This window comes from Macaca thibetana, chromosome 16 (genome assembly GCF_024542745.1).
Source record: "Macaca thibetana thibetana isolate TM-01 chromosome 16, ASM2454274v1, whole genome shotgun sequence".
NCBI classification, from domain to species: domain Eukaryota; kingdom Metazoa; phylum Chordata; class Mammalia; order Primates; family Cercopithecidae; genus Macaca; species Macaca thibetana.
Window position 1 is genome coordinate 75,492,956 of NC_065593.1, and position 23,591 is coordinate 75,516,546.

General features: G+C 49.4%; 2 protein-coding genes across 4 annotated transcripts; one reads left to right on the plus strand and one right to left on the minus strand.

Moving 5' to 3' along the window:
• The first annotated feature begins 53 nt into the window (after nucleotides 1-53).
• On the plus strand, nucleotides 54-19,434 carry ICAM2 (intercellular adhesion molecule 2). Of its 3 annotated transcripts, none has more exons than XM_050764927.1 (5): nucleotides 54-155; nucleotides 15,051-15,155; nucleotides 16,674-16,940; nucleotides 18,057-18,377; nucleotides 19,104-19,434. In XM_050764927.1, exons 2-5 carry the CDS (start codon nucleotides 15,095-15,097, stop codon nucleotides 19,280-19,282), a joined length of 828 nt encoding a protein of 275 aa, XP_050620884.1. In that variant the 5' UTR covers nucleotides 54-155; nucleotides 15,051-15,094; the 3' UTR covers nucleotides 19,283-19,434. The 3 variants fall into 3 exon arrangements, with proteins under 3 accessions (XP_050620884.1, XP_050620883.1, XP_050620882.1); XM_050764926.1 differs by having other exon boundaries at nucleotides 66-272; XM_050764925.1 differs by lacking the exon at nucleotides 54-155 and having other exon boundaries at nucleotides 14,537-15,155.
• PRR29 (proline rich 29) lies at nucleotides 17,732-23,274 on the minus strand. Its single transcript, XM_050764928.1, has 6 exons — nucleotides 23,198-23,274; nucleotides 22,827-22,902; nucleotides 22,530-22,636; nucleotides 20,715-20,944; nucleotides 20,491-20,561; nucleotides 17,732-20,296 (listed from the first exon to the last, which is right to left on the minus strand). The coding sequence occupies exons 1-6, from the start codon at nucleotides 23,255-23,257 to the stop codon at nucleotides 20,268-20,270; spliced, it is 573 nt and encodes a 190-aa protein (XP_050620885.1). The 5' UTR covers nucleotides 23,258-23,274; the 3' UTR covers nucleotides 17,732-20,267.
• Nucleotides 23,275-23,591: the final 317 nt, after the last annotated feature.

Consider the following 23,591-nt stretch of genomic DNA (forward strand, 5'->3'; position numbering starts at 1 on the left):
ACCTGGGCACAGGAAGCACGTCACTTCTGGTCGGGGGGAGGGAGAAAACTGAATAACAAGTTGTGAACTGGGCAGCTGTGACACGTACATCTTGTCACCTTGTCACCAATTTCCTGCCCGGGATCCCAGAGCCACCCTTGTTGGAGCCCACAGGGGTAAGGTCGAGCTTCTCACTTTCCCTCCAGTGAAGCTTGGCGACATGGGAAGAATTTTGGCAGTGTCGAGGTCTGAGTTTTAGTGCGTTCCCCTCTCTGGGCATCAGTTTCTCCCTGGTAAGTACAGGGGCTGGAGAATCCCCAGCGCTCCTGTGGCTCGACATGCCGTCCTCCGTGAAGCTCCTGCCCTGCCGGGTCTCCGAGCTCACGCACTTGCCCTGGCGCTCCTTTCCTGATTTGTCTCCGCTCTCTCCTTCCTGTGCTCTGCCATATTGTTGGCCGATGTAGAAATGTGGGGCTGCCTCCTTATTTAGGGGCCCTCGTGGGCTATGATCTGAACCATCTGAGCTGAAGCAGAGTGGAAGGGACAGTCCCTGTTCTCCACGGCAGGCGCAGTGGGTTCATAATGAATCTCAGTCGCTCACATCCTACCTGCCTCGGTTTGAGGGTGTCTTTCCTAACCCATGGCTCACATTCCCATGAAGCCTCTTCTTTCTAGGCATGTAGAAAGGTCCTTTTTCCCTTTTATTATTTTTTGTAAAATTTACTAGGTAACACATAAAAAGCATATGTAACATACATATCATCATACTGCTCAGTAATATACCAAACACCCCCGAAGCTGCCACTCACTCAGCACAAGGATAGAATATCACCAGACTGCAAACACCACTTATCTGCCTTTTTTTTTTTTTAATATTTTATTTTTTGAGACAGAGTTTTCATTCTTGTTGCCCAGGCTGCAGTGCAATGGCGCAATCTTAGCTCACCGCAACCTTCACCTGCTGGGTTCAAGCGATTCTCCTGTCTCGGCCTCCCAAGTAGCTGGGACTATAGGGGCGCGTGCCACCATGCCCAGCTAATTTTTGTATTTTTAGTATCGACAAGGTATCACCATGTTGGCCAGGATAGTCTCGATCTCTTGACCTTGTGATCCACCCGCCTCGGCCTCCCAAAATGCTGGGATTACAGGTGTCGGACACTGCACCAGGCCACCACTTGTCCACTTTTATGCTACTTGCCTCCCACCCACAGCTATCCACCCTCTGGAATTTTGTGTTTATTGTTCTCTTGATTATTTTTAGGTGCTTTATTACATATGCATATCTATGTATTTATTTACTGAGATGGGGTCACACTATATTGTCCAGGCTGGAGTGCAGTGGCTATTCACAGGCATGATCATAGCACACTACCGCATCGAACTCCTGGGATCCAGTGATCTTCCCACCTCGGCCTCCTGATTAATTGGGACTATAGTCTTGAACTGCTGTGCCCGGCTACCCTATTTATTTTAATTTGATGAAATAGTTATATAGCATTACTGTGTGCTAGGCACTGTTCTAAATGCTTTAAAATATTTACTTATTTTATTTGTTTAATCTGCACAAAAACCCTATGAGGAAGGTACTATTATTGATTCCATTTTGCAGATGAGGAAATTGAGGCACAGAAAGATTAAGTGATCTGCTCAAGGTCACACAGATAGTAAGAAGTAAGGCCAGGCACATGTGGCTCACGCCTGTAATCCCAGCACTTTGGGAGGCCAAGGCGGGAGGATCACGAAGTCAAGAGATAGAGATAGAGACCATCCTAGCCAACACGGTGAAACCCCATCTCTACTAAAAATACAAAAATTAGCTGGATGTGGTGGCATGCGCCTCTAGTTTCAGCCATTCGGGAGGCTGAGGCAGGAGAATAACTTGAATCCGGGAGGTGGAAGTTGCAGTAAGCCAAGATCACGCCACTGCACTTTAGCCTGGGCGATAGGATGAAACCCCGTCTCAAAAAAATAAAAATAAAAATAAAAATAAAGAAGTAAACACAAGGACATGTCTGGTTCTTAGTGTGACAGTGTTTCTAGGGCATACATCTAAGAATGGAATTGTGAGTTACAGGGTATAAAGAATGTTGAGTTTATAAGATAATGCCTAATTATCTCCGAGAGCACCAGTATATGCTCTCGTCAGCAATTAGAAGGGTGCCTATTAACCTGTGGCCTCTCCAACAATTGGTCTTGTCAGATTTTTTAACTTTTGCCAATCTAATGCATATAAAATAATATCTGTCCCATTGTAATTTTAATTTTAATTTCCCTGGCTACTCTTGAGCTGAAGAATCTTTTCACTTCTTTAGACATGCCTCCTTTTCTTTGAAATGTTTCTTTGTGTCTTTTTTTTTTTTTTTTTGAGACAGAGTCTTGCTCTGTCACCCAGGCTGGAGTCCAGTGGCGCCATCTCGGCTCACTGCAAGCTCCATCTCCTGGGTTCACACCATTCTCCTGCCTCAGACTCCCGAGTAGCAGGGACTACAGGCGCCCGTCACCACGCCAGGCTAATTTTTTTGTATTTTTAGTAGTGACGGGATTTCACAGTGTTAGCCAGGATAGTCTCAATCTCCTGACCTCATGCTTCACCCACCTCGGCCTCCCAAAGTGCTGGGGTCACAGGCGTGAGCTACCATGCCCGGCCTATTTATTTGTGTCCTAGTCAAAGTTACCAATTGTTGATTTTATTATTGACAATTTTGAGGTCTTGCCCCAAGGATATGGATATACTCTCCTATATTTTCTTATGAAGATTTTCTTTCACATATAAATCCTTAATCTAAATGGAATTGATTTCTATATTTGGTGTGAGATAGGGTTACATTTCGCCCCTTTTTTCTCCATATGGTTAATCAATTGATCCAGCATCATTTAATAGACCCTTCTTTTACCCAGTGATATTCTATGTTATCTTTGCATCAAAGTTTCAAACAAGCATAGGTGTATTTCTGGGCTCTTTATTCTGTTTCATCAGTTAATTTGCCTATACCTACACTAACACAATATTTTACAGAAAGTCCTAATATCTAGCAGAGCAAATCCCTCTCCTTATTTATTTCCTTTAGGAGTGTCTTGGTTCTTTTGTTCTTCCATATAAACCTTAAAATCAGCATTCAGTTTCCATGAGCAACCTTGTTGGGGTTAATTGGAATTGCACTGACCCTGTAGATCAGTTACAGAATAATTCACATCTTTATAATATTGAATTCCTATCCATGAACATGTGTTATCTCTCGTCTATTTAGATTGTCTTTCATATTTTTCAATAAAGTATTGTAATTTTCTTACTATAGGTCTTGTAGTTCTAGGTTTTGTTAGTTTTGTTGCTCTACTTTTTTGACTGTTGTAAATGATGTATTTTTTAAATTATGTTTTTGTATGTTACTGATATACACAAGAACAACCAATTTTTGAATATTGATCTTTTAGCTAGTTGCCTTGCTAAAATCTCTAATTACTTTGAATCATTTGCCTGATGATTCTTTTGGATTTTCTACCTAGGTAGTCATACCGTATACAAATATTGATGGTTTTGGTTGCCTTTCCTTCCTTCCTTTCTTCCTTTTCTCCTTCCTTTCCTTTTACTGCAATGTATAAGACCTTTGGTACAATATTAAATAGAGGCAGAAATCATAGGCATCTTTGTCTCTTCCTGATTTTAAAGGAAATTCTCCTAAGATTTACTCATTAAAAACAATATGTAAGTTTGTGTAAGTTTTCTTTATCAGGTTAAGAACATTTCCTTCTAATTTGCTAAGAGCTTGTATCATAAAAGGGTGTTGAATGTTGTCAATTTTTTAAATCTGTTGATATTATCATATTTTTTCTTTTAAAATCTGTTAATGTAAGTTTTAGTTTGGGCTCCTTTTGCTCTAAAGCAAAATCCTTTGTTCCAAAGCACAGACTGGAGCAAGGACTTAGATTCAGATAGGTTATTTGAGAGGTGATTCCAGAAAGCAGGAAGTGAAGGAGCAGGGAAAACAGATAGGAAGGAAGGAAAAGCCCATTTAAAGGAGGGTGACTGATGTTGCAGCTGTAGGCGACGGAAGCTTGTTCTGCTGAGACCTCTGATAAAACTACAGGATGTCTCCAAGAGTTGCCCACTGGCAAGAAGGAGGCTGGAAAGTATATCCACTGGCTCCTGTTCCCCCATGGGGTGAGGATCACATTCTAGGGACCTTAACTCTCCCACACTCCTGGGAATCACTAGCTGGCAAGTAAATTGTTCCTAAAGCATCGAAGAAGACCCTGAGGCAAAAAGCAAAAAGAAGCTTGGTATAAGTTTGGGAGTAGGTGGAGGGGCACTGGCAGCTTAAAGGGAATCTAGGCTTGCACAAAATTATCCACTGTAGGGACAGCTGAAATCAGCAGAGGGCAGAAGTGGTATGACACAGAGCACCAAAGTCTACTATTACCAACATAATAAATAATGTTTATAGACATTTCGTCTGTTGTTAAACCATCCTTGCATACCTGAGACAAACCCAACTAGAACATGATGTCTTTTTTTTTTTTTACACTGCCAGATTTGATTTACCAGTATTTTTCTTGTAACTGTTCCATTTATAGTCATGAGTGAAACGGGCCTCTAATGTTGCTTTCTCTTCTTGCACTTCTCTTGTTTAGATATTAAGGTTACACTGGCCTCATGGAAAGGGTTAATGTTTTCATTTTTTCCATTCTCAGAAAGAGTTTTTATAAAATTAGAATTACTAATCAGGCACAGTGCTGTGTGCCTATAGTCACAGTTACTGGAGAGACTAAGGCAGGAAGATCTCTTGAGCCCAAGAGTTTGAGACTAGCCTGGGCAATATAGCAAAACTCCATTTCTAAAAAACTAAATAAATAATAATAATTTTTTTAAAAGAGTTACCCTTACTTGAACTTCTGCAAAAACCATCTAGACCTGGTATTTTCTTCATGGGAAGATCTTTAAATTGCTGATTCAAGTTTTTTTGTTTTATTTTATTTTTTTCTTGGAGACACGATCTCACTTTGTTACCTAGGCTAGAATACAGTGGCATAATCTCAGTTTACTGCAGCCTCAACCTCCCAGGCTCAAGCTATCGTCCTAACTCCACCTCCCAAGTAGTTGTGACTACAGATGTGTGCCACCACACCAGGCTAATTTTTGTATTTTTTGTAGAGATGGGTTTTGTCATGTTGCCCAGGATGGTCTCAAACTCTTGGGCTCAAGGCATCTTCCCACCTCAGCCTTCCAAAATGCTGGGATTACCCGTGAGCCACCACACCCTGCCCTGATTCAATTTCTTTAATAGTTGTTAGAAGCATTTAGGCTTTTTATTTCTTCTTAAATAAGTTTGGTAAGTTATATTTTTCTGAGACTTGATCTACTTTGATTCCTATGTTGTAGCCTAACGTCTTTATAGTCTTCTTTATTTTTTATTGTGGTAAAATACACATAACATAAAATGTACCAAATAACCATTTTTAAGTGTACACATCAGCAATTAATGTTAAGTATGTTCTCATTGTTTTGCAGTCCATCTTCAGAACTTTTTCCATCTGGCAAAACCAAAACTAAACCCATTTAAAGGATTCTCATTTCCTCTCTTCCACAGCCCCTGGCGACTACTGTTTCACTTTCTGTTTCCATAAATTTGTATAGTTTTTTTTCTTCTCATGTTTATGTTTCCATTTACATTCCTAATTATGTTTACATGTGCCTTCTTTTTCTTTATATATCGATTTCACTGGAGACTTGCCTATCCTATTGAGTTTTGTAGGGAAAGGTTTTTTAAAAAAACATTTTTTATTTTAATAGAGAGATAATATCTCACTATGTTGCCCAGGCTGGTCTCAAGCCCCTGAGCTCAGGTGATCCACCCGCCTTGGCCTCCCAGAGTGCTGGGATTATAGGCATGAGTCACCACGCCTGGCCATCAGACTTTTCTTTCTTTCCTTCCTTTCTTCCTCTCTCTCTCTCTCTCTCTCGCTTTCTCTCTTGCTCTCTTTCTTTCTTTCTTGATGTGATCTTACCATGTTGCCCAGGCCTGTCTCAAATTCCTGGGCGGGGGCAATCCTCCTGCCTTGGCCTCCCAAGGTGCTGGGATTACAGGCATGAGTCACTGCATCTGGCCCAGAGTTATTTTGTAATACAAGCATTCAAGGCTATAGATTTCCCTCCAAGCACAACTTTTGCAGCCTCGCAGAAATTTTAACATGGTATTTTCATTATCATTCAATTTTAGGAATTTATAAATGTGTCATTATGATTTCTTCTTTGACTAATGCATTATTTAGAGTATGTTTTTAAACTGTCAAATATATAAGGGTTTTAAAACTCATCTTCTTGAAGAATTTGTATTCTCTACTTTATAGATGCAGTTCAAGCATTTACAACACTGATTTTTTTTTTTTTCTGTCTGCATCTTGTAATTAAGAGACATATGTTAAAATTTCCTGTTGTGATTGTGGTTTTACCTCTTTATAGTTCTTTCAAGCTAGGTGCTTAGAAATTTAGAACTATTGTAGCTTCCTGGTGAATTGACCCTTTATTCTAGGTACTCACTCTATCCCTAATATATGTTTTTGTCTTTAAATTCATCTTTGTCTGATATAAACATAGCTTCCCAAGCTTCCTTTTGATGTTTGCCTAGTATATCCTTTTCATCCTTTGACTTTCAACCAATTCCATATCCTTATGCATGAGGTATGTCTCTTGTAAACAACAAACAACATAGAGCTGAGCTTTGTGTTTTAGCGTTATTTTTTTCTTTTTTGAGATAGGAACTCACCTTATCACCCAGGCTGGAGTGCAGTGGCACGATCTTGGCTCACTGCAACCTCCACCTCCTGGGTTCAAGCAATCCTCCCACCTCAGCCTCCCAAGTAGCAGAGACTACAGACACACATCACCACACCTGGCTAATTTTTGTATTTGTATTTGTATTTTTTTATTTCTTGAGACAGAGTGAGACTCTGTTGCCCAGGCTGGAGTGCAGTGGTGCGATCTCAACTCACTGCAATCTCCGCCTCCCATGTTCAGGCAATTCTTATGCCTCAGCCTCCTGAGTAGCTGAGACCACAGGCACATACCACCATGTCCAACTAATTTTTGTATTTTTAGTAGAGAGTGATTTCACCATGTTGGCCACACTGGCCTCGAACACTTGACCTCAGGTAATCCACTCGCCCCAGCCTCCCAAAGTACTGGGATTATCAGCACAAGCCGCCACACTCAGCTTTCTTCTTAATTTTTTTTAAGGGTTGTTTGGATTGTTTTTATACATTTTTAAGCCTCTCCAGTGGTTTAGAATTTATATACTTTATCTGTACTGGTTTTCCTTGAAATTTTACATGCTCTTTTAATATTTGACAAAAATTATAGAGTCACTATTCAGTATACATGAGGGGATCGATTTCAGAACCCTCCCAACAGATGCCAAAATTTGAGGATGCTCAAGTCCCTAATATAAAACTGCATAGAGTTTGCATATAACCTACACACATCCTCCTGTATACTTTAAACTATCTCTAGATTATTTAGAACACCTAAGACAGTGTTACACATCACTTCATTCACGTGGATTCAACAGTACTTGGTGTGCAGCAAACCCAAGTTTTGCTTTTTGTAAAATGTTGTGTAAACTTTTTAATACTTTTTTTTTTGGCAGAGCCTTGCTCTGTCACCCGGGCTGGAGTGCAATGGTGTGATCTCGGCTCACTGCAACCTCTGCCTCCCTGGTTCAAGTGATTCACCTGCCTCAAGTAGCTGGAACTACAGGCATGTGCCACCACACCTGGCTAATTTTTATGTTTTTAGTAGAGATGGGGTTTCACCATGCTGGCCAGGCTGGTCTTGAACTCCTGACCTCAGGTGATCTGCCCGCCTCAGCCTCCCAAAGTGCTGGAATTACAGCCGTGAGCCACTGCGCCCGGCCAATATTTTTTATTCTGGGCTGGTTAAATTCATAGATGTGAAACCCATGGATACGGAGGGTGATGGTATATATCTATATATACATGGTGTTGTGACATATGCATACATTGTGAAATGGCTAAGTCGAGCTAATTAACATATGAATTCTTTCACATAGTTACCACTGTGTGGTGAGAACACTTAAAAATCTACTCTCTTAACAATTTTTGGCCAGGCGCGGTGGCTCACGCCCGTAATCCCAGCACTTTGGGAGGCCGAGGTGGGTGGATCACCTGAGGTCAGGAGTTCGAGACCAGCCTGGCCAAACTGGTGAAGCCCCATCTCTACTAAAAATACAAAAAAAAAAAAAAAAATTAGCCGTATGCGGTGGTGCACGCCTGTAATCCCAGCTACTTGGGAGGCAGAGGCTGGAGAATCGCTTGAACCTGGGAGGCAGAGGTTGCAGTGAGCCGAGATTGTGCCATTGCACTCCAGCCTGGGCAATAGAGCAAGAGTCCGTCTCAAAAAAAAATAAACAAAGAGTAAAAGAAAAAAAGAAAAGGAAAGGAAACAATTTTCAACTTCACAATACAATGTTATTATAGTCACCATGTTGTATAATGGATCTCTTAAACTTTTTCCTCCAGTCTAACTGAAATTTTTAACTATTTGACCAATATCTCTCACAATCCCTCCCCTTCTCTCACTCCCTAGTAGCTGTCATTCTACTTTCTGATTCTATGAGTTTGATTTTTTAATTCAACCTGTAAGTAAGATCATAAAGTATTTGTCTTTCTTTTTTTTCTTTTTTAATTTTTATACTTCTTTTTCTTTTGAGACACTTTGGCCTCCCAAAGTGCTAGGATTACAGGCATGAGCCACCTTGCCCAGTCAAAAATTTTTAAAATAATAGACACAGGGTCTCACTATGTTGCCCAGGCTGGTTTTGAACTCCTGGGCTCAATCAATCCTCCTGCCTCAACCTCCCAAAGTGCTGGGATTACAAGTGTGAGCCACTATACCTGGCCAGTATTTGTCTTTCTATGCCTGTCTTATTTCACTTACCATACTGTCCTCCAGGTTTGTTCATGTTGTCAAAAATGACAGGATTTCCTTCTTTTTAAGGCTGAATAGTATTCCACTGTGTATATGTATCAGATTTTCTTTATCCCTTCATCCACTGTTGGGCACTTAGTTTGATTCTGTATCTTGTCTATTGTGAATAATGCTGCAGTGAACATGGGAGTGCAGATACCTCTGACATGCTGGTTTCATTTCATTTGGATATATGGCCAGCAGTGGGATTGCTAGATCCTCTGTAGTTGTACTTTTAATTTTTTGAGGAGCCTCCATTCTATTTTCCATAATAGCTGCACTAATTCACATTCTTCCTAACTGCATGTAAGCATTCCTTTTTCTCTACATTCTCATGAACACGTTTCTCTTTTTAAAAAGTATATATTTTTTCAAGACAGGGTCTCCCTATGTTGCCCAGGCTGGTCTCAAACTCCTGAGTTCAAGGGATCCTCCTGCCTCAGCCTCCCAAAGTATTAGGATTACAAACAGGAGCCATCATGCCCAGCTGTCATCAACACTTATCTCTTGTCTTTTTGAAAATAGCCATTCTAACAGGTGTGAAGTGATATCTCATTGTGGGTTTAATTTGCATTTCCTTGATAATTAGTGATGGTGGGCACTTCTTAATATACCTCTTGGCCATTTGTATGTCTTCTTTTTTTGAGACGGAGTCTCGCTCTGTCACCCAGGCTGAAGTGCAGTGGCGCAATCGGTTCACCACAACCTCCGCCTCCCAGGTTCAAGTGATTCTCCTGCCTCCATCTCCCGAGTAGCTGGGACTACAGGTGCCCGAAACTACGCCCGGCTAACTCTTTGTATTTTTAGTAGAGACGAGGTTTCACCGTGTTAGCCAGGATGATCTCCATCTCCTGACTTCGTGATCCGCCTGCCTTGGACTCTCAACGTGATCCGCCTGCCTTGGACTCTCAAAGTGCTGGGATTATGGGTGCAAGCCACTGTGCCCGGCCCATTTGTATGTCTTCTTTTGAGAAATGTCTACTCAGGTCCTTTGCCCATTTTTGTTTATTTTTTTCACTTTTCTCTTTATTCTGACAACATTATATGGCATTATATAAAGTCCAAGAGACATTGGGCTGGTCTGTGCCCATTTTAAAATTGTGGGGTTTTTTTCTTGCTATTGAGTTGAGTTTCTTATATATTTTGGATATTAGCCCCTTATTGCATGTATGATTTGCATATATTTTCTCCCATTCCTTATATAACTTAAAATGTGTCCTCCTCCTAAACATTCCAAGTTAGAATCTTAGAATGCTTTAACTCCAATCCTTCCTTATATATTCTTACCCAGTATTTTAGTTTTGAACTTCTAAAAACTTCTCAAAATAAACATTATAATTATTAATATTACCATTATTGTAAACAATATTTGTTTGGAGTTGTGTACTCATTTGCCATTTTATTTTCTTGCCCTTCTTTGCCTAGCAAACTGTTCTGTAATCATTTTTTCTTCTTGTTGAAGCACATTTTTAAATGTTCATTTAGGTATTTGGGGGGATAAATAAACCTTTTGTTTATCTGTTTTTGTTAACTTTGGTTCTTGAAAGATGGTTTTGCTGGGTACACAATTCTACATTAATAGTTTTTTTTTTTTTTTTTTTTTTTTTTCAAACAAGAGAGGCAAGTCATTGGATTAGGACCCAGTCACAGTTTAATCCTTCCAAAGCTCTGTGGGAGAGCTTTGTGGCTCTCCGGGCATCATGGCGGGCACCTGTAGTCCCAGCTACTCGGGAGACTGAGTCAGGAGAATCGCTTGAACCTGGGAGGTGGAGGTTGTGGTGAGCCAAGATCGTGCCACTGCACTTTCTAAACTGAGACTGTAATCTCCCCTCCCCTCAAAAATTCTCTCATGTTTTCCAGAACTATCTTAACTCCTCCCGTTTTATAGCCCCCTTCCTTGAGAAACTTAGGGATCCAGAGAGCAAAACAGGAGACATTTCATGGTGAAAACAATTTTCCAGGAAAGACCCCCAGTTTCTTCTCTCTTCTACATCATGGTTAGTTTCCTCTTATTCCTGTGTTACAGGACCAACAGGTGTGTATGGTCACTGCTGTGCAGCAACAGGCCAATTACACTGACACAGCAGGGTTTGCTGCAGAGAAAAAGGTTAATGATCCCAGGGTACCAGGTGAGGAGATTGGGAAGACCATCAAATCCATCTCCCCAAAGAGTTCTGGGCTGGGATTTTAGAGGAGATTGTGGAGGGCAAGAAGCCGGTAAACTGGGGTCAATGACTGGTCAAGGTAAGGGGATAAAATCATCGGAATATGGAAACTGCATTCTTTTGTGAGTCAGCTCCTCGTGGGGTCCTTCAGGCCAGCTGGCATCAATTGGGTCCCTCAGACTGGCTGGCACCAGTGGGGTCCTTCGGACCAGCTGGCATGAGTGCTTTCACTGGTATGCAGGCACTGAAAGAATATCTCAAAGAGAAAAGTTAACATTTTATAATGTTCAAGCTGTTACCTTTAGAGCAGTTAAGGGAACTCTAATCCTGTGACAGAGTCTGCATAATTCTGGGGCAATAGGCACTGAGCAACTATGAGGAAGCAGGTCAGAGAGCATGCTGACCTAATGATTAATGTTGAGTGTGCTGCAAGCTCTTTTCCTGTTCTGTCCCAGACATTTTGTAGGGTAAGCCTCACAGTAACTCTCTGTACACAAGGACTCATGTCCAGTCCTGACTCCCATGGTCAGATTTGAAGGGTCAGAACTTTCCACTGTGTTCAGCCTGGAAAGCTCTTTCACTTCTGCAACACGAGTCCTGAGTGAACACAGAGTCATCGCCTGGCACCTAACCCAGCCCACCACCCATCAGAGTCCACCCCTTACCCCCACAACCAGCACTTTCCCCGTTAACAACTCTAGATCACCTTCCATCTTGGGTTAAGGGCACCTCCTACACTGAGTTGACTTTCCTTCCTTTCAACTTCTTCAGTTGTGGGGCATGAGCACGCACAGTTGCTGGCTCATGTGCGTCTAGTGTTAGGACTAGAAAGGGAAGGGTGTGTTCCTACCGGCTCTGGTTCAGAAAGTCCCAGGAAAATCTCTGCTCAGAGGCGGGCAGATCACGAGGTCAGGAGTTCAAGACCAGCCTGGCCAGCACAGTGAAACCCTGTCTCTACTAAAAATACAAAAATTAGCTGGGCGTGGTGGTGGGCACCTGTAATACCAGTTATTCAGGAGGCTGAGGCAGGAGAATCCCTTGAACTCAGGAGGCGGAGCTTGCAGTGAGCCAAGATCACGCCACTGCACTCCAGCCTGGGCGACAGAGCGAGACTCCGTCTCAAAAAAAGAAAACCTCTGCTCAGGCCTAACTCAAAGTGCCCATCCTTGAGGAGTAAGGTACCATGATTGGCCTTATTTACATTATAAGGTCAGCCTTGTGGCCTTGGGGAGCAGAGACTTTAGCAGTAGCAGGAGGAAGAAGCTGGGCAAACAAAAACAATAAATGCTTAGGACCTAAAAATAGAAACAGCCTTTGCCCAAGCTTATTTAGGACAAACTCTCTCATTCATTCACTAATCCATGCATGCAAGCATCCATCTACCAATTCAACAGTGATGAAGCACCTACTGTGTGCCGGGCAGTGTCCTACACTGGGTGGATATAGCAGTACATGAGATTCAGCTTCTGCCCTCATGGCTGATGGGCCAGTGAGGAGGCAGGGAGGTTGATGTGTTAATGGTTAGAAAGCAGTAAATATTTCTAACAAATAGATGGTCACATGCCCCGTGTGTCCCAGCCAAGCAAGGCCTGCCCAGGAAGGATGGGAGACATCACAGGAGGAGATGGGGGCTGGAAACTGGGACCTGTGCTTTCGGGGAGGATGTTGGACTGCAGAGGCCTTGCTTGAAGAGGGAATCAGGCTTGCCCTGCTGTGTGTGCCAGCGGGATTCCCAAGCACTGTCCCTTACAGAAGCTGTTTGGAGCACTCCAGGTGTGGATCGCCCCACCTTCCCCCAGTCCCTCACAGCGAGGAAGGCCCCAGAACCTTCCTCTGGCCTTCTGCTGTGTTGCTTTTCCCTCTTGAGGGTCTCCTGGGAACCTGGCTCCTAACAATCCTCTTCTTGCGCCTGCTAGGGCGGGTTTCAACAGTCACCATGGCAGGCTATCATTCATAGTGACTTCATTTTTTCTAGGTATGTGACCTTGAACAAGTCACTTAACCTTGCCGTGCCTCAGTTTTCCCATCTGTAAGATGGGGACAGTAACAGTACCTGCCTCACAGAGTTAGGGGATTAATTGGTTCATATTTATAGAATACTTGTGACAGTGCACGACTGAATGTTTACTATTATTATTATTATTGCTGGTAAGTAGTAAGTAAATGTTTACTAGTATTATTATTGCTGTTGTTATTGTTATTATTATTATTCTGACTCAGTGGAGGACACAGAGTCTCCACTACAGCAATGTCCCCATCCCCACCCTTTTGTCCCAGTCCCTGGAACCACCTCCTCAGCCCTTGGCTTGGGTTTCAGGAGTGTTTCCTGCTCTCAGGACTTTGCGGGCCTCACATGAAATCAGATTCCTCCAGGCTGGGGGTGAAGCTCCACCCTGTTCTCCTTTTCTTTGCTGGCCCCAGGCCCCGCCCCTTCCTCCCTGCATCATTCCCAAGTCCAGCGACCACGTCTGCGTCCAGGGACGTCCCTGGGTCCAGGCTAACAATGGCAGTGCTTGATGGTTGTGCACAGTAGTAACCGCCTTTGACCTCAGCGGTGAGGGAAGGCCAGGACTTCACCCTGCCCTCCCACCCCAGAATGGAGCTTGGCTGAAGCCCTGATGATTCTGGGGCACCCCTTTGGAAAGGCCCCATCGGGGGTTCCCCTGAGAAAGCAAGGAGACTTGTTCTTTCCCTGCCTGGTTGCAAAAGAGATCTTAGGCAGAACTGGGGGATGAGACTGTGTGGCGATCCCCCAGGAAGGTCCTCTCTTCCATTGAAATCCCTCCCTTATACCTGCTCACTGCTTCTGGGGATTCCTCCCTAGGAATAAACTGAAACACCTCAGGCCCCAATCCTCCCAGCCCAAGGCTCCCTCCTGGAGAGAGGGAAAGGGGAGGACATCAGGTAGGCCAGGAAATGGAGGCCATGGTTTGGGGGTGTGGCTGCCCCCAGACTGGACCTCATTCTCCGTCTGTGCCTGGGTTGCTGCAGACTACTATGGGATGCATTTCCTGAGGCTCTGGGCCTCAGGTTGGCCCTGAATCACCTGAGTCAAGATCAAGTCTAGGTTGAAAACTGAGTGGGGGCCAGGCGTGGTGGCTCATGCCTGGAATCCTAGCACTTTGGGAGGTCGAGGCAGGCGGATCACCTGAGGTCAGGAGTTCAAGACCAACCTGGCCAACATGGTGAAACCCGATCTCTACTAAAAATACAAAATTAGCTGGGCGTGGTGATGCGCTCCTGTAATGTCAGCTACTCTAGAGGCTGAGGCAGGAGAATTGCTTGAATCTGGGAGGCGCAGTTTGCAGTAAACCAAAAATCGTGCCATGGCACTACAGCCTGGGGGACAAGAGTGAGACTCCATCTCAAAAAAAAAAAGAAAGAAAAAAAAAGAAGAGAGAAAACTGAGTGGGATATTAAGGTTTATGCAGACTAGCGCCAGGCATTTAGCAGGAGAAGCTCAAATTCCCGTCCAGGCTTCCTTAGAAAAGCCCAAGTCACTGTCCCCTTTTGCTATGGTGACTGCATTTCCTGGACAGGTCCTGCCTTTGGATGGTTGCCTCACAGGCGTGACTCCAACAATGCATCCCATGGGATGTGGGGTTCCCCAGATCTGGGGCTTGTAGGCCTGACTCCCCTGTGCACACATCTCACACACACACACATGCGTGCACCCATTGCCTGCCCTGCCCCTTGCACAAGGAGCCAGCAGGGAGGACTGGGTTATGCCCTGCTTATCAGCGGCTTCCCAGCTTCCTCTGCCTGGATTCTTGGAGGCCTGGGGTCCTAGAACCAGCTGGTGCACGTGGCTTCCCAAAGATCTCTCAGATAATGAGAGGAAATGCAGTCATCAGTTTGCAGGAGGCTGGGGATTCTGGGCCATGGTCAGACCTGCGCTCTGACCTGCGCCCTCCGTCTCCCTCCAGGCAGCCCTTCGCTGGTCCCTGCAAGCCCGTGGACACTGCCGGAGATGTCCTCTTTTGGTTTCGGGACCCTGACCGTGGCCCTCTTTGCCCTGGTCTGCTGTTCAGGTAAGCCGGGTTTCTAGGGTTCCTGATTTGGCACATGCCAGCCGAGAGGGTGGGGGTGCCCCGTTCCCTGTGGCTTCAGGTGGAAGAGAAGGCCCAAAAGTTACTAAGGATGTTCGGTTTTTTTGTTTTGTTTTAAGACAGGGTCTCACTCTATCACCCAGGCTGGAGTACAGTGGCATGATCATGGCCCACTGCACCTCCCTGGGCTCATGTGATCCTTCCACCTTAGCCTCCTGAGTAGCAGGGATCACAGGTGATAGCCACCATGCCCAGCTAATTTTTGTATTTTTTGTAGAGACGGTGGGGGCTGGTCTCGAACTCCTGGACTCAAGTGATCCACCCACCTTGGTCTCCCAAAGTGCTGGGATTACAGGCATGAGCCACCATGCCCAGCCTGCTGAGACTTTTTAAATTTTTTAATTTTTATTATAGACAGGTTCCTGCTCTGTTGCCCAGGCTGGAGTGCAGGGAGTGATCATAGCTCACTGCAGCCTCCAACTCCTGGGCTCAACAATCCTCCTGCCCTAGGCTTTGTACTGCTGGCCCCCTTCCCCTTGATCACTGCCCCTGAGTATCTGCAGGGCGTGGCATGCCCCTGCATGCCTTTGCCCAGGAGTCACCGTCTGGGTGAGGCCTTCATGGAGCACAATATTTAAAGTGGCCTCACCCTTAAAATGGCTTCACCCCCACTTTCTCGCGTTTTCCTTTCTCGGCGCTTTCCTGCCATGTGACTGGCTGGGTGCTCTGCCTGTCACTGTTTAGTGGAGCTCTGCCAGGGCAGTGTTTGGTCTACTTTCATCACTGCTGTATCCCCAGAGCCTGCTGCTTTGGACATAGCAGGTGTTCAAAAAGTGTTCGTGGAAGAAAGGAAAGGAGGGAGGGCCACAGAGGGCCCTTTGTGGGAGGGCTTCGTGGGGGAGGGGACATTCGAGCTGACCTTAAAGAGTGAGTGGGATCCCGCTGCATGGAGATGGAGCACAGCCTGAGGAAGACTCCTCTGGAGCTGATGGGCAGATGGGCTGGAGGAAGGAGAGCCAGAGGCAGGGTGTCAGCTGGGGGGCTGGAGGAAGAAGAGCCAGAGGCGGGGAGTCAGCTGGGGGGCTGGAGGAAGGAGAGCCAGAGGCGGGGAGTCAGCTGGGGGGCTGGAGGGAGAGCCAGAGGCAGGGAGTCAGCTGGGGGGCTGGAGGAAGGACAGCCAGAGGTGGGGAGTCAGCTGGGGGGCTGGAGGGAGAGCCAGAGGCAGGGAGTCAGCTGGGGGGCTGGAGGAAGGACAGCCAGAGGCGGGGAGTCAGCTGGGGGGCTGGAGGAAGGACAGCCAGAGGCGGGGAGTCAGCTGGGGGGTGGCCTGCTGGTCTAGCCGGGGCCATGACACCTGACAAGGGGAAAGTAGCAGCAGGGCCCCCAGTGACCTTTCCTCTTCAGCCCCTGACCCAGGAGCCAGACTGCCTCAATGGACAGCTCCACTGGAGGGCGGGAGGCGGGGGGTGACACCACTGCCCAGTGTTTCTGGTCTTGCAGGATCTGATGAGAAGGCATTCGAGGTACATATGAGGCTAGAGAAGCTGATAGTAAAGCCCAAGGAGTCCTTCGAGGTCAACTGCAGCACCACCTGTAACCAGCCTGAAGTGGGTGGTCTGGAGACTTCTCTAAATAAGATTCTGCTGCTCGAACAGACTCAGTGGAAGCATTACTTGATCTCAAACATCTCCCATGACACGGTCCTCTGGTGCCACTTCACCTGCTCTGGGAAGCAGAAGTCAATGAGTTCCAACGTCAGCGTGTACCGTGAGTGGCTGTGCGGCGGGGCCCTGCTCTCCCCTGGGGCAGAGCCTGTGTCTACTGAATGCACACAGAGCCCCTCTGTGCCTGCTCCTGGACACTGTCATCGTGGGCCCTGCCTCCCTGAGCTCCTGGGGTAACAAGGGGCAGGACCAGGCCTGCTGGCATCTCAGACACAGACAACCCACGTTTTGAGTCTTGCTTAGGGGAGGACAATCTAACCAAGGGTTAGCCATGTCCAGAAGTCATTCCCAACATAGCTGAGTCACCAGCGCACCCCATGTCCTATACCAAGTAGTGGGGTCACCACCCGGGGAGCTGGGCCCGTCCACCTCATGACAAGAAGGTTGAGGTGTTGCCCAGGGCTTTTATCTTCCCCTCAGGGCCCATGGCAAATGTGTGGCCATCACACTCCACCTGCACATGAGCCATGGAAACCTTCCAGATGGGCCAGGATAGGACATCTTGGTGCTAAGGGTATCACCTGGGTCCATTCCATCACCAGCTTCAGTGGATCAATGAACAGAAAAACGTCTTAAATCCAACATATTTTCCCGGGGTGGGAGGTGGGGTGAGTGGAGGTGAAGTATTTAGTTCAAAAGAGAATCCAGGGCACCCCCTCAGGTGGTTGCACACGTGAGGAATCGTGCTGGCCATGGCCCTGACCCTGGAGAACCTGGGCAGGTCTGGCTCTGGCCCCCGCCTCCTAAGTGAGGAACTTCACAGCTCAGTTCCCCGAGTGCCCAGTTCCAGTGAGCACGCCCACCTAAGTCTCTCTCAATGTGATCACCCAACTGTTTAATTTTTGAAATTTGTATTTCATTTCTGAAGGAGAGGAGACAGACCCAAACTTTCATATCTTTCCAGTTGGCCGTACAATTTCCGAACCTTGTCCTTGTAGATGCCCGGTCACCGGAAATCAACATGTCTGTAAAACTACCATGCAGTCCAGCCTCCATCCTCAACCGCCGCCCTCTTCCTCTCTGCACTGGAGCTGGCCAGGCAGGCCACCTCCTCCCTGACCATGGAACACCATGGTGACAGGAGATGGCCCTGGCCAGGGGGAGGCTGCTGGGGCTGCACCCCCATCCTGACCAGACCTCCCTCCTTTGTCTCCTGCAGAGCCTCCAAGGCAGGTCTTCCTCACACTGCAGCCCACTTGGGTGGCCGTGGGCAAGTCCTTCACCATCGAGTGCAGGGTGCCGGCCGTGGAGCCCCTGGATAGCCTCACCCTCAGCCTGCTCCGTGGCAGTGAGACTCTGCACAGTCAGACCTTCGGGAAGGCAGCCCCTGCCCTGCAGGAGGCCACAGCCACATTCAGCAGCATGGCTCACAGAGAGGACGGCCACCACAACTTCTCCTGCCTGGCTGTGCTGGACTTGATGTCTCGCGGTGGCGAAGTCTTCTGCACACACTCAGCCCCGAAGATGCTGGAGATCTATGGTGAGGGGGGCTCCACGGATGGAGTTGGGAGTGAGAAGCCACTTTCAGCCCCTTGGGGGAAGAAAAATCTCACGCCCCACTTGGGAAGCAAACACCCAGGAGCCCACCCTTCACCCTGAGGCTTCCCTCTTACTCTCCCTCTTCCCTGAAGTTCTTTCCGCGTCCCCAGCTTGAACCTCAACTGGTCCAGAGGTTGGGAGAGGTCAACTAGTTCCTCGGCCACCATCAAGTCCCATGACCTTGACTGCTCTCCCTGGCCTTGGCTCCCCTCCACAATGAGAAGCTTGGCCTGATCGCCTCCCCTGAGGTACCCGGAGCTCTGCTGCTCAGTGACTCTGGACGGCCGGCACATTCCCTGTCCTCAGGGAGCTTGGCATGAAGTTCACTCAGCTCTGCCCAAGAAGGGGTTTGGCTGGGACCATGCCACCCTCCAGGCCATGGTGTCCAGCAGCTACACACTGGTCCCAGGGCTGCTGACAAGGGACATCTGCCCTCACAGCCTCACAGAAATTCAGCTGGTAGCCTGAGCCTGGGCCACCTTTTTTCCAGATAATTTTAATTTAGACACCATTCACCACACATGTCTACAGCTTGGGGTGACTGCAGGATGGATGAGTGGGCGGTGGGGGCTGGGGGAGCTGGGTCGGGGGTAGACTTCCACTTCCTTTTGGTCCCTGGTAACTGGGATCACAGGATGTCTAAGACCCTTGCCCCCTCCCTGCCCAGAGCCCGTGCCGGACGGCCAGATGGTCATCATCGTCACAGTGGTGTCAGTGTTGCTGTTCCTGTTCGTGACATCTGTCCTGCTCTGCTTCATCTTCAGCCAGCACTGGCGCCAGCGGCGGATGGGCACCTACGGGGTGCGAGCGGCTTGGAGGAGGCTACCCCAGGCCTTCCGGCCATAGCACGCATAAGTGGCATGGCCGCCGCCATGGTGGTCACTGGAACTCAGTGTGACTTCTCAGGGTTGAGGTCCAGCGCTGGCCGAAGGACTGTGACAGGCAGCAGGGACTCGGGACATTGCCTTTTCTAGCCCGAATACAAACACCTGGACTTAGTGCTGTGCCCACAGTGTCTCCTCCTGGGATAAGAACGGCCACGGAGGGGAGCCACCATGGGGGACCCCTCTCCCTAGATGCCTCCCTTCCCACCCTCTCCTTCACAGGGGACTCCCAGCCCAGGCGCCAGGCCCCCATCTGGCCTGAGTAGCTCACTCCTACTGAGGGAGGGTGGGGGAACACACCCTGGCCCAGGGTGCAGAGGACACAGTGTTCCCACCTGGCCCCAGGAGACCTCAGGCCACTCCTGGTCACAGCAGGACAAAGCTCTGACCTCTCCTTTCTGCCAACAGAGCTGCTCCCTGGGACGAGGGGTGGGGGTCCCAGGGAACTGACTCTGCTCGGGGGCGCTGCCCAGCAAGGCCTCTCCCCCACCACTCTGGGCCCCTGCAGCCACCTCAAAGCGGCCTTCAAAGCTGTGGAAAGCAGAAGGAAGCCCTCACTCCCCTCTTGCTCCATTATTAGGCTGGAAGGAAACCTCATCATCCCAGAGAGAGGGGTGAGGGAGAGAGGGTGGGGGCTCTGTTCCCAGGCCTCCCCCTGCTCCAGGCAGGAAGCAGTGGGGCAGAGGCGGGCTGACGTGGCTTCCAGGGCCTGGGTGGTGCTCTATGGAGCACTTACACCACAGCACAGATCCGACCCGTCCAGGGACTCACTGGGGTGGGGCAGGGACTGATTTCCCCAGGAGAAGAGGGCCTGGCTGAGGTTGAGGGAGTGAGAAGGACCGCCAGCCATGGGCACAGAGGAGCCGACAAGAGAGGTGCGGGGTGGGGGCTCCGGGGCTGTATCCAGAGCACAAATCTGGTGCAGGTCCCAGGGCCAGCGTCTGTCCTCATAGGAGGCTCTCGGCATCACAGTAGTCTGGGGAAGCAAGAACCTCATCTTGACTCCCTCCTGCCTCAGTGGACTCCAAAGAGGAAAAGGGAGGGGGACAGGCCAGTTGCCTGTGGCAGTGATGGTAGGAAACCCCAAATCCCACCAGAGTGCACAGGGCGCTCCTGGCCTCCGGATTCACTCCCAGGCCTGGGCCCCACTGCCCACCACTCCAGCCCTACCTGAAGCCGGGGATACATTGGCGCCCACAGTCCCTGTGGCACTGGGGGGTGGGGGTGGAGGCACAGCTCTCCTGAGATGGGGGAGAGAAAAAGACCCCTATCAGAGGCCCAGAGGTGGCCTCTGGGGTTTCACCCACAAGTTATCTCCACCAACCACCCATCCCTGCACAGCTCTTCCAGCCCAGCCCCAGAGCAGAACCCTGGCAGCACCCAGCCTCACTTACGCCTCCCTTTCCCTAGAGGCAGGAGGACAGTGCTGAATCCTGGGTACATCCCGCAAGTGGGGCTGACAGGCGGGAGCGGGGAAGAAGGGGGCCGGCCAGGGCAGCAGGGTACCCGGGGAGGGCATCAAATAGGGCAAGTAGTGATGGTGAAGCACCAAAGGCCCTATCTCCTGCACGTCCATCTCCTCCTCTTCCTCCTCAGGCTCTTCCTGTGGAACCTCCAGGGAGACCTGGGGATTGTGCAAAACAGGGAGGGGAAATGAGAATCCACGATCAGGCTCTCCCCATCCCTACTCCTCCATTCCCCTACGTTATTTCCTCCAGATAGGCTTTGTAAGAATGGCTTGTGTAGGCCAGGCGCGGTGGCTTGCACCTGTAATCCCAGCACTTTGGGAGGCCAAGGTGGGCAGATAACAAGGTCAGGAGATTAAGACCATACTGGCTAACACGATGAAACCCCGTCTCTACTAAAAACACGAAAAAGTAGCCGGGTGTGGTGGCGGGCGCCTGTGGTCCCAGCTACTCGGGAGGCTGAAGAAGGAGAATCACTTGAACCCAGGAGGTGGAAGTTGCAGTGAGCCAAGTTGGTGCCACTGCACTCCAGCCTAGGTGACAGAGTGAGACTCCATCTCAAAAAAATAAAAAAAAAAAAGAAAAGGATGGCTTGTGTTTATTGAGCATTTACTACATGCGGACAAGGCATTGTGGAAACATTTACTCCTGTAGCTCAAGGAGGTTGAGCAACTTGGCCACCCAGCTGATTCCAGGTGTGAACCCAGAGCTGGGTCCAAGAGTCCACTGAGCTGTCCCCAGCCTCACCCCCAGCCCCTGGACCCACCTATGTGCCATCACTGGGGACCCAGGGGTGAAGGGTAGCAGTAGCTCCTTAGGGTCTCACTCTATCTGGATTCCTTGAACCCCTCTCTGACTCCTCCAGGTTGACCAGCATTCTCTCTCCACCCAGTCCCTGCTTCTCCTGACCTCAGGATGCCCACTATTGGCTAAGGCTCAGCCTTAGAGCTATACGCACATGCATGCACATACACGCTTGCACACACACCCACTTGCACATGCACACACGATTGCACACACACGGACACACTCGCACACACATATGCATGCACACAGACACCCACTTGCACACACATGCGCCCATACACACATTTGCACACACACACTGCCGCACACAGTTTCCCCCATTCTGTCTCCTGACTCTGCCCCTGCCAGCCTGGATGAGGGACACAACCTTTGCCTCCTCCAAGGGTCAAAATCCTACCTGGCTTTCAAGGGCTGGTTCTAAGGTCCCCTGCACCTCCAAGGAGCCTGTCCCCATCCCCCAACCCTGTGTGCACTTGTGCTTTGTACCTCTCCACGTGCCATCACAGCCAACCTGGCCTTGTATCCCTAACCATTCATTTATTCATTCACTTGTTCAACAAATATCAGCTGAGCCCCTACACAGTGTCAGGCACCAGGCCAGACGCTCATGATGCATGGGGCAGGGTTACCAGGGTGCCTGCCTTCCTGGAGCCTGAAGTCCAGTGAGGAAGGCACTGCAGGGAAACATCCTTGAAAACAAGACCTGGGTGGTCTGGACTTTGGGGGCATCTCTTCCCCCCACCACCCACCTTTCATGGAGGCTGAAACAGGGCCTGATACATAACAGATGCCAAATAGCCCCAGCCAGAGAGACAGGCTGGCTTCCTGCTCCTCTGTCTCCCAGTTATTCCCGCACCACCCCCCCTCCCGCCAACAGGAACCCCAGGTGGATCCACATCCCTGGACCCACAGGTGAGCGACCCCACCCACACGCACCTGAGGGCACAGCGAGGCCGGCTTGGGCTGCAGCGCTCCAGCCACCAGGCGACTTAGCAGCAGCTGGTGCATCTGCGCGTTCTGCAGCATCATTAGTTCCAGCAGGTCTAGGAAGCAGGGTTCAGCAAGCCCACGCCGGGACTCCGGGTCCCCCTCCCCCTGACACCCCTGTGCTCAGGGGAGGGGGAAGAATGGGTGGGCGGATTGTGCTGCGGGGACTCCCAGAGGATGTGTGAGGCAGAAGGGGGTGAGTGGTGGTGATGGTGGTAATGGGGTGGGGGGACCCGGGAGTCTCACCTTCCTTCACGCGGCCTGGCTGCGGGGGCGCAGGTGGTACGGCCCACCAGAGGGGCTGCAGGACAGTGACCCAGGGCTGGGGGGTGTGCGCGGAGTCAGTCACGTGGGGTGGGGGGAATGGATGGGGACACGTGGCGAGCCCCAACCCCTCCTGGCCAGTGGACTCCCTAACGCCGCAGGGGCCGGGTTCTCCCCTCCCTGCCCCGCGGCCTCCCTGCTCCCTGCCACGCCTCTTCCTCTCGGTTTGGGGTTGTCTCTCCTCACCTCCCCACACCCGCTCCCCCGCTCCAGGGTCTAGCCCCTCCAAGGACCCCACCCACTCTGCCGTCCCCCAAGTTAAGGCAGGATCTGCTCCCGGGCTCAGCCCTCACCGTCGGAACTGCGCTCTGCGGTGGGGAGCGACCCCAGCTCCCGCCCGCCCCAGAGGCCATGGCTGGCGCGGGTTGCCTTGGCGACGCCGAGGACGCCAAGGTCTCCTCCCACGCATGCGCGGAGCCCGCCCGTGCTCCTGGGTCCTCCCCCTCCCTGCTCCCTCCTCTCTCCTCCTCCGCGGACTTGGGGTCCCCAGGAGCCCTCCCCTGCCACCAGGAGGCCGGTCTCCTCCCCGGCATGTCCACCTCCCGCCGCGCTGCTCCGGGCTCCCCTCCCCGCCCCTTGCTCGTCCCTAGAACTGCGCCTGGGTTAGTGCGGGCAAGGGGGCTGTGTTTGTTGAGTGAATAAGCGAGTGGTTAGGGAGGCTTGGTTTCGGGGTCCCAGAGCCCGATT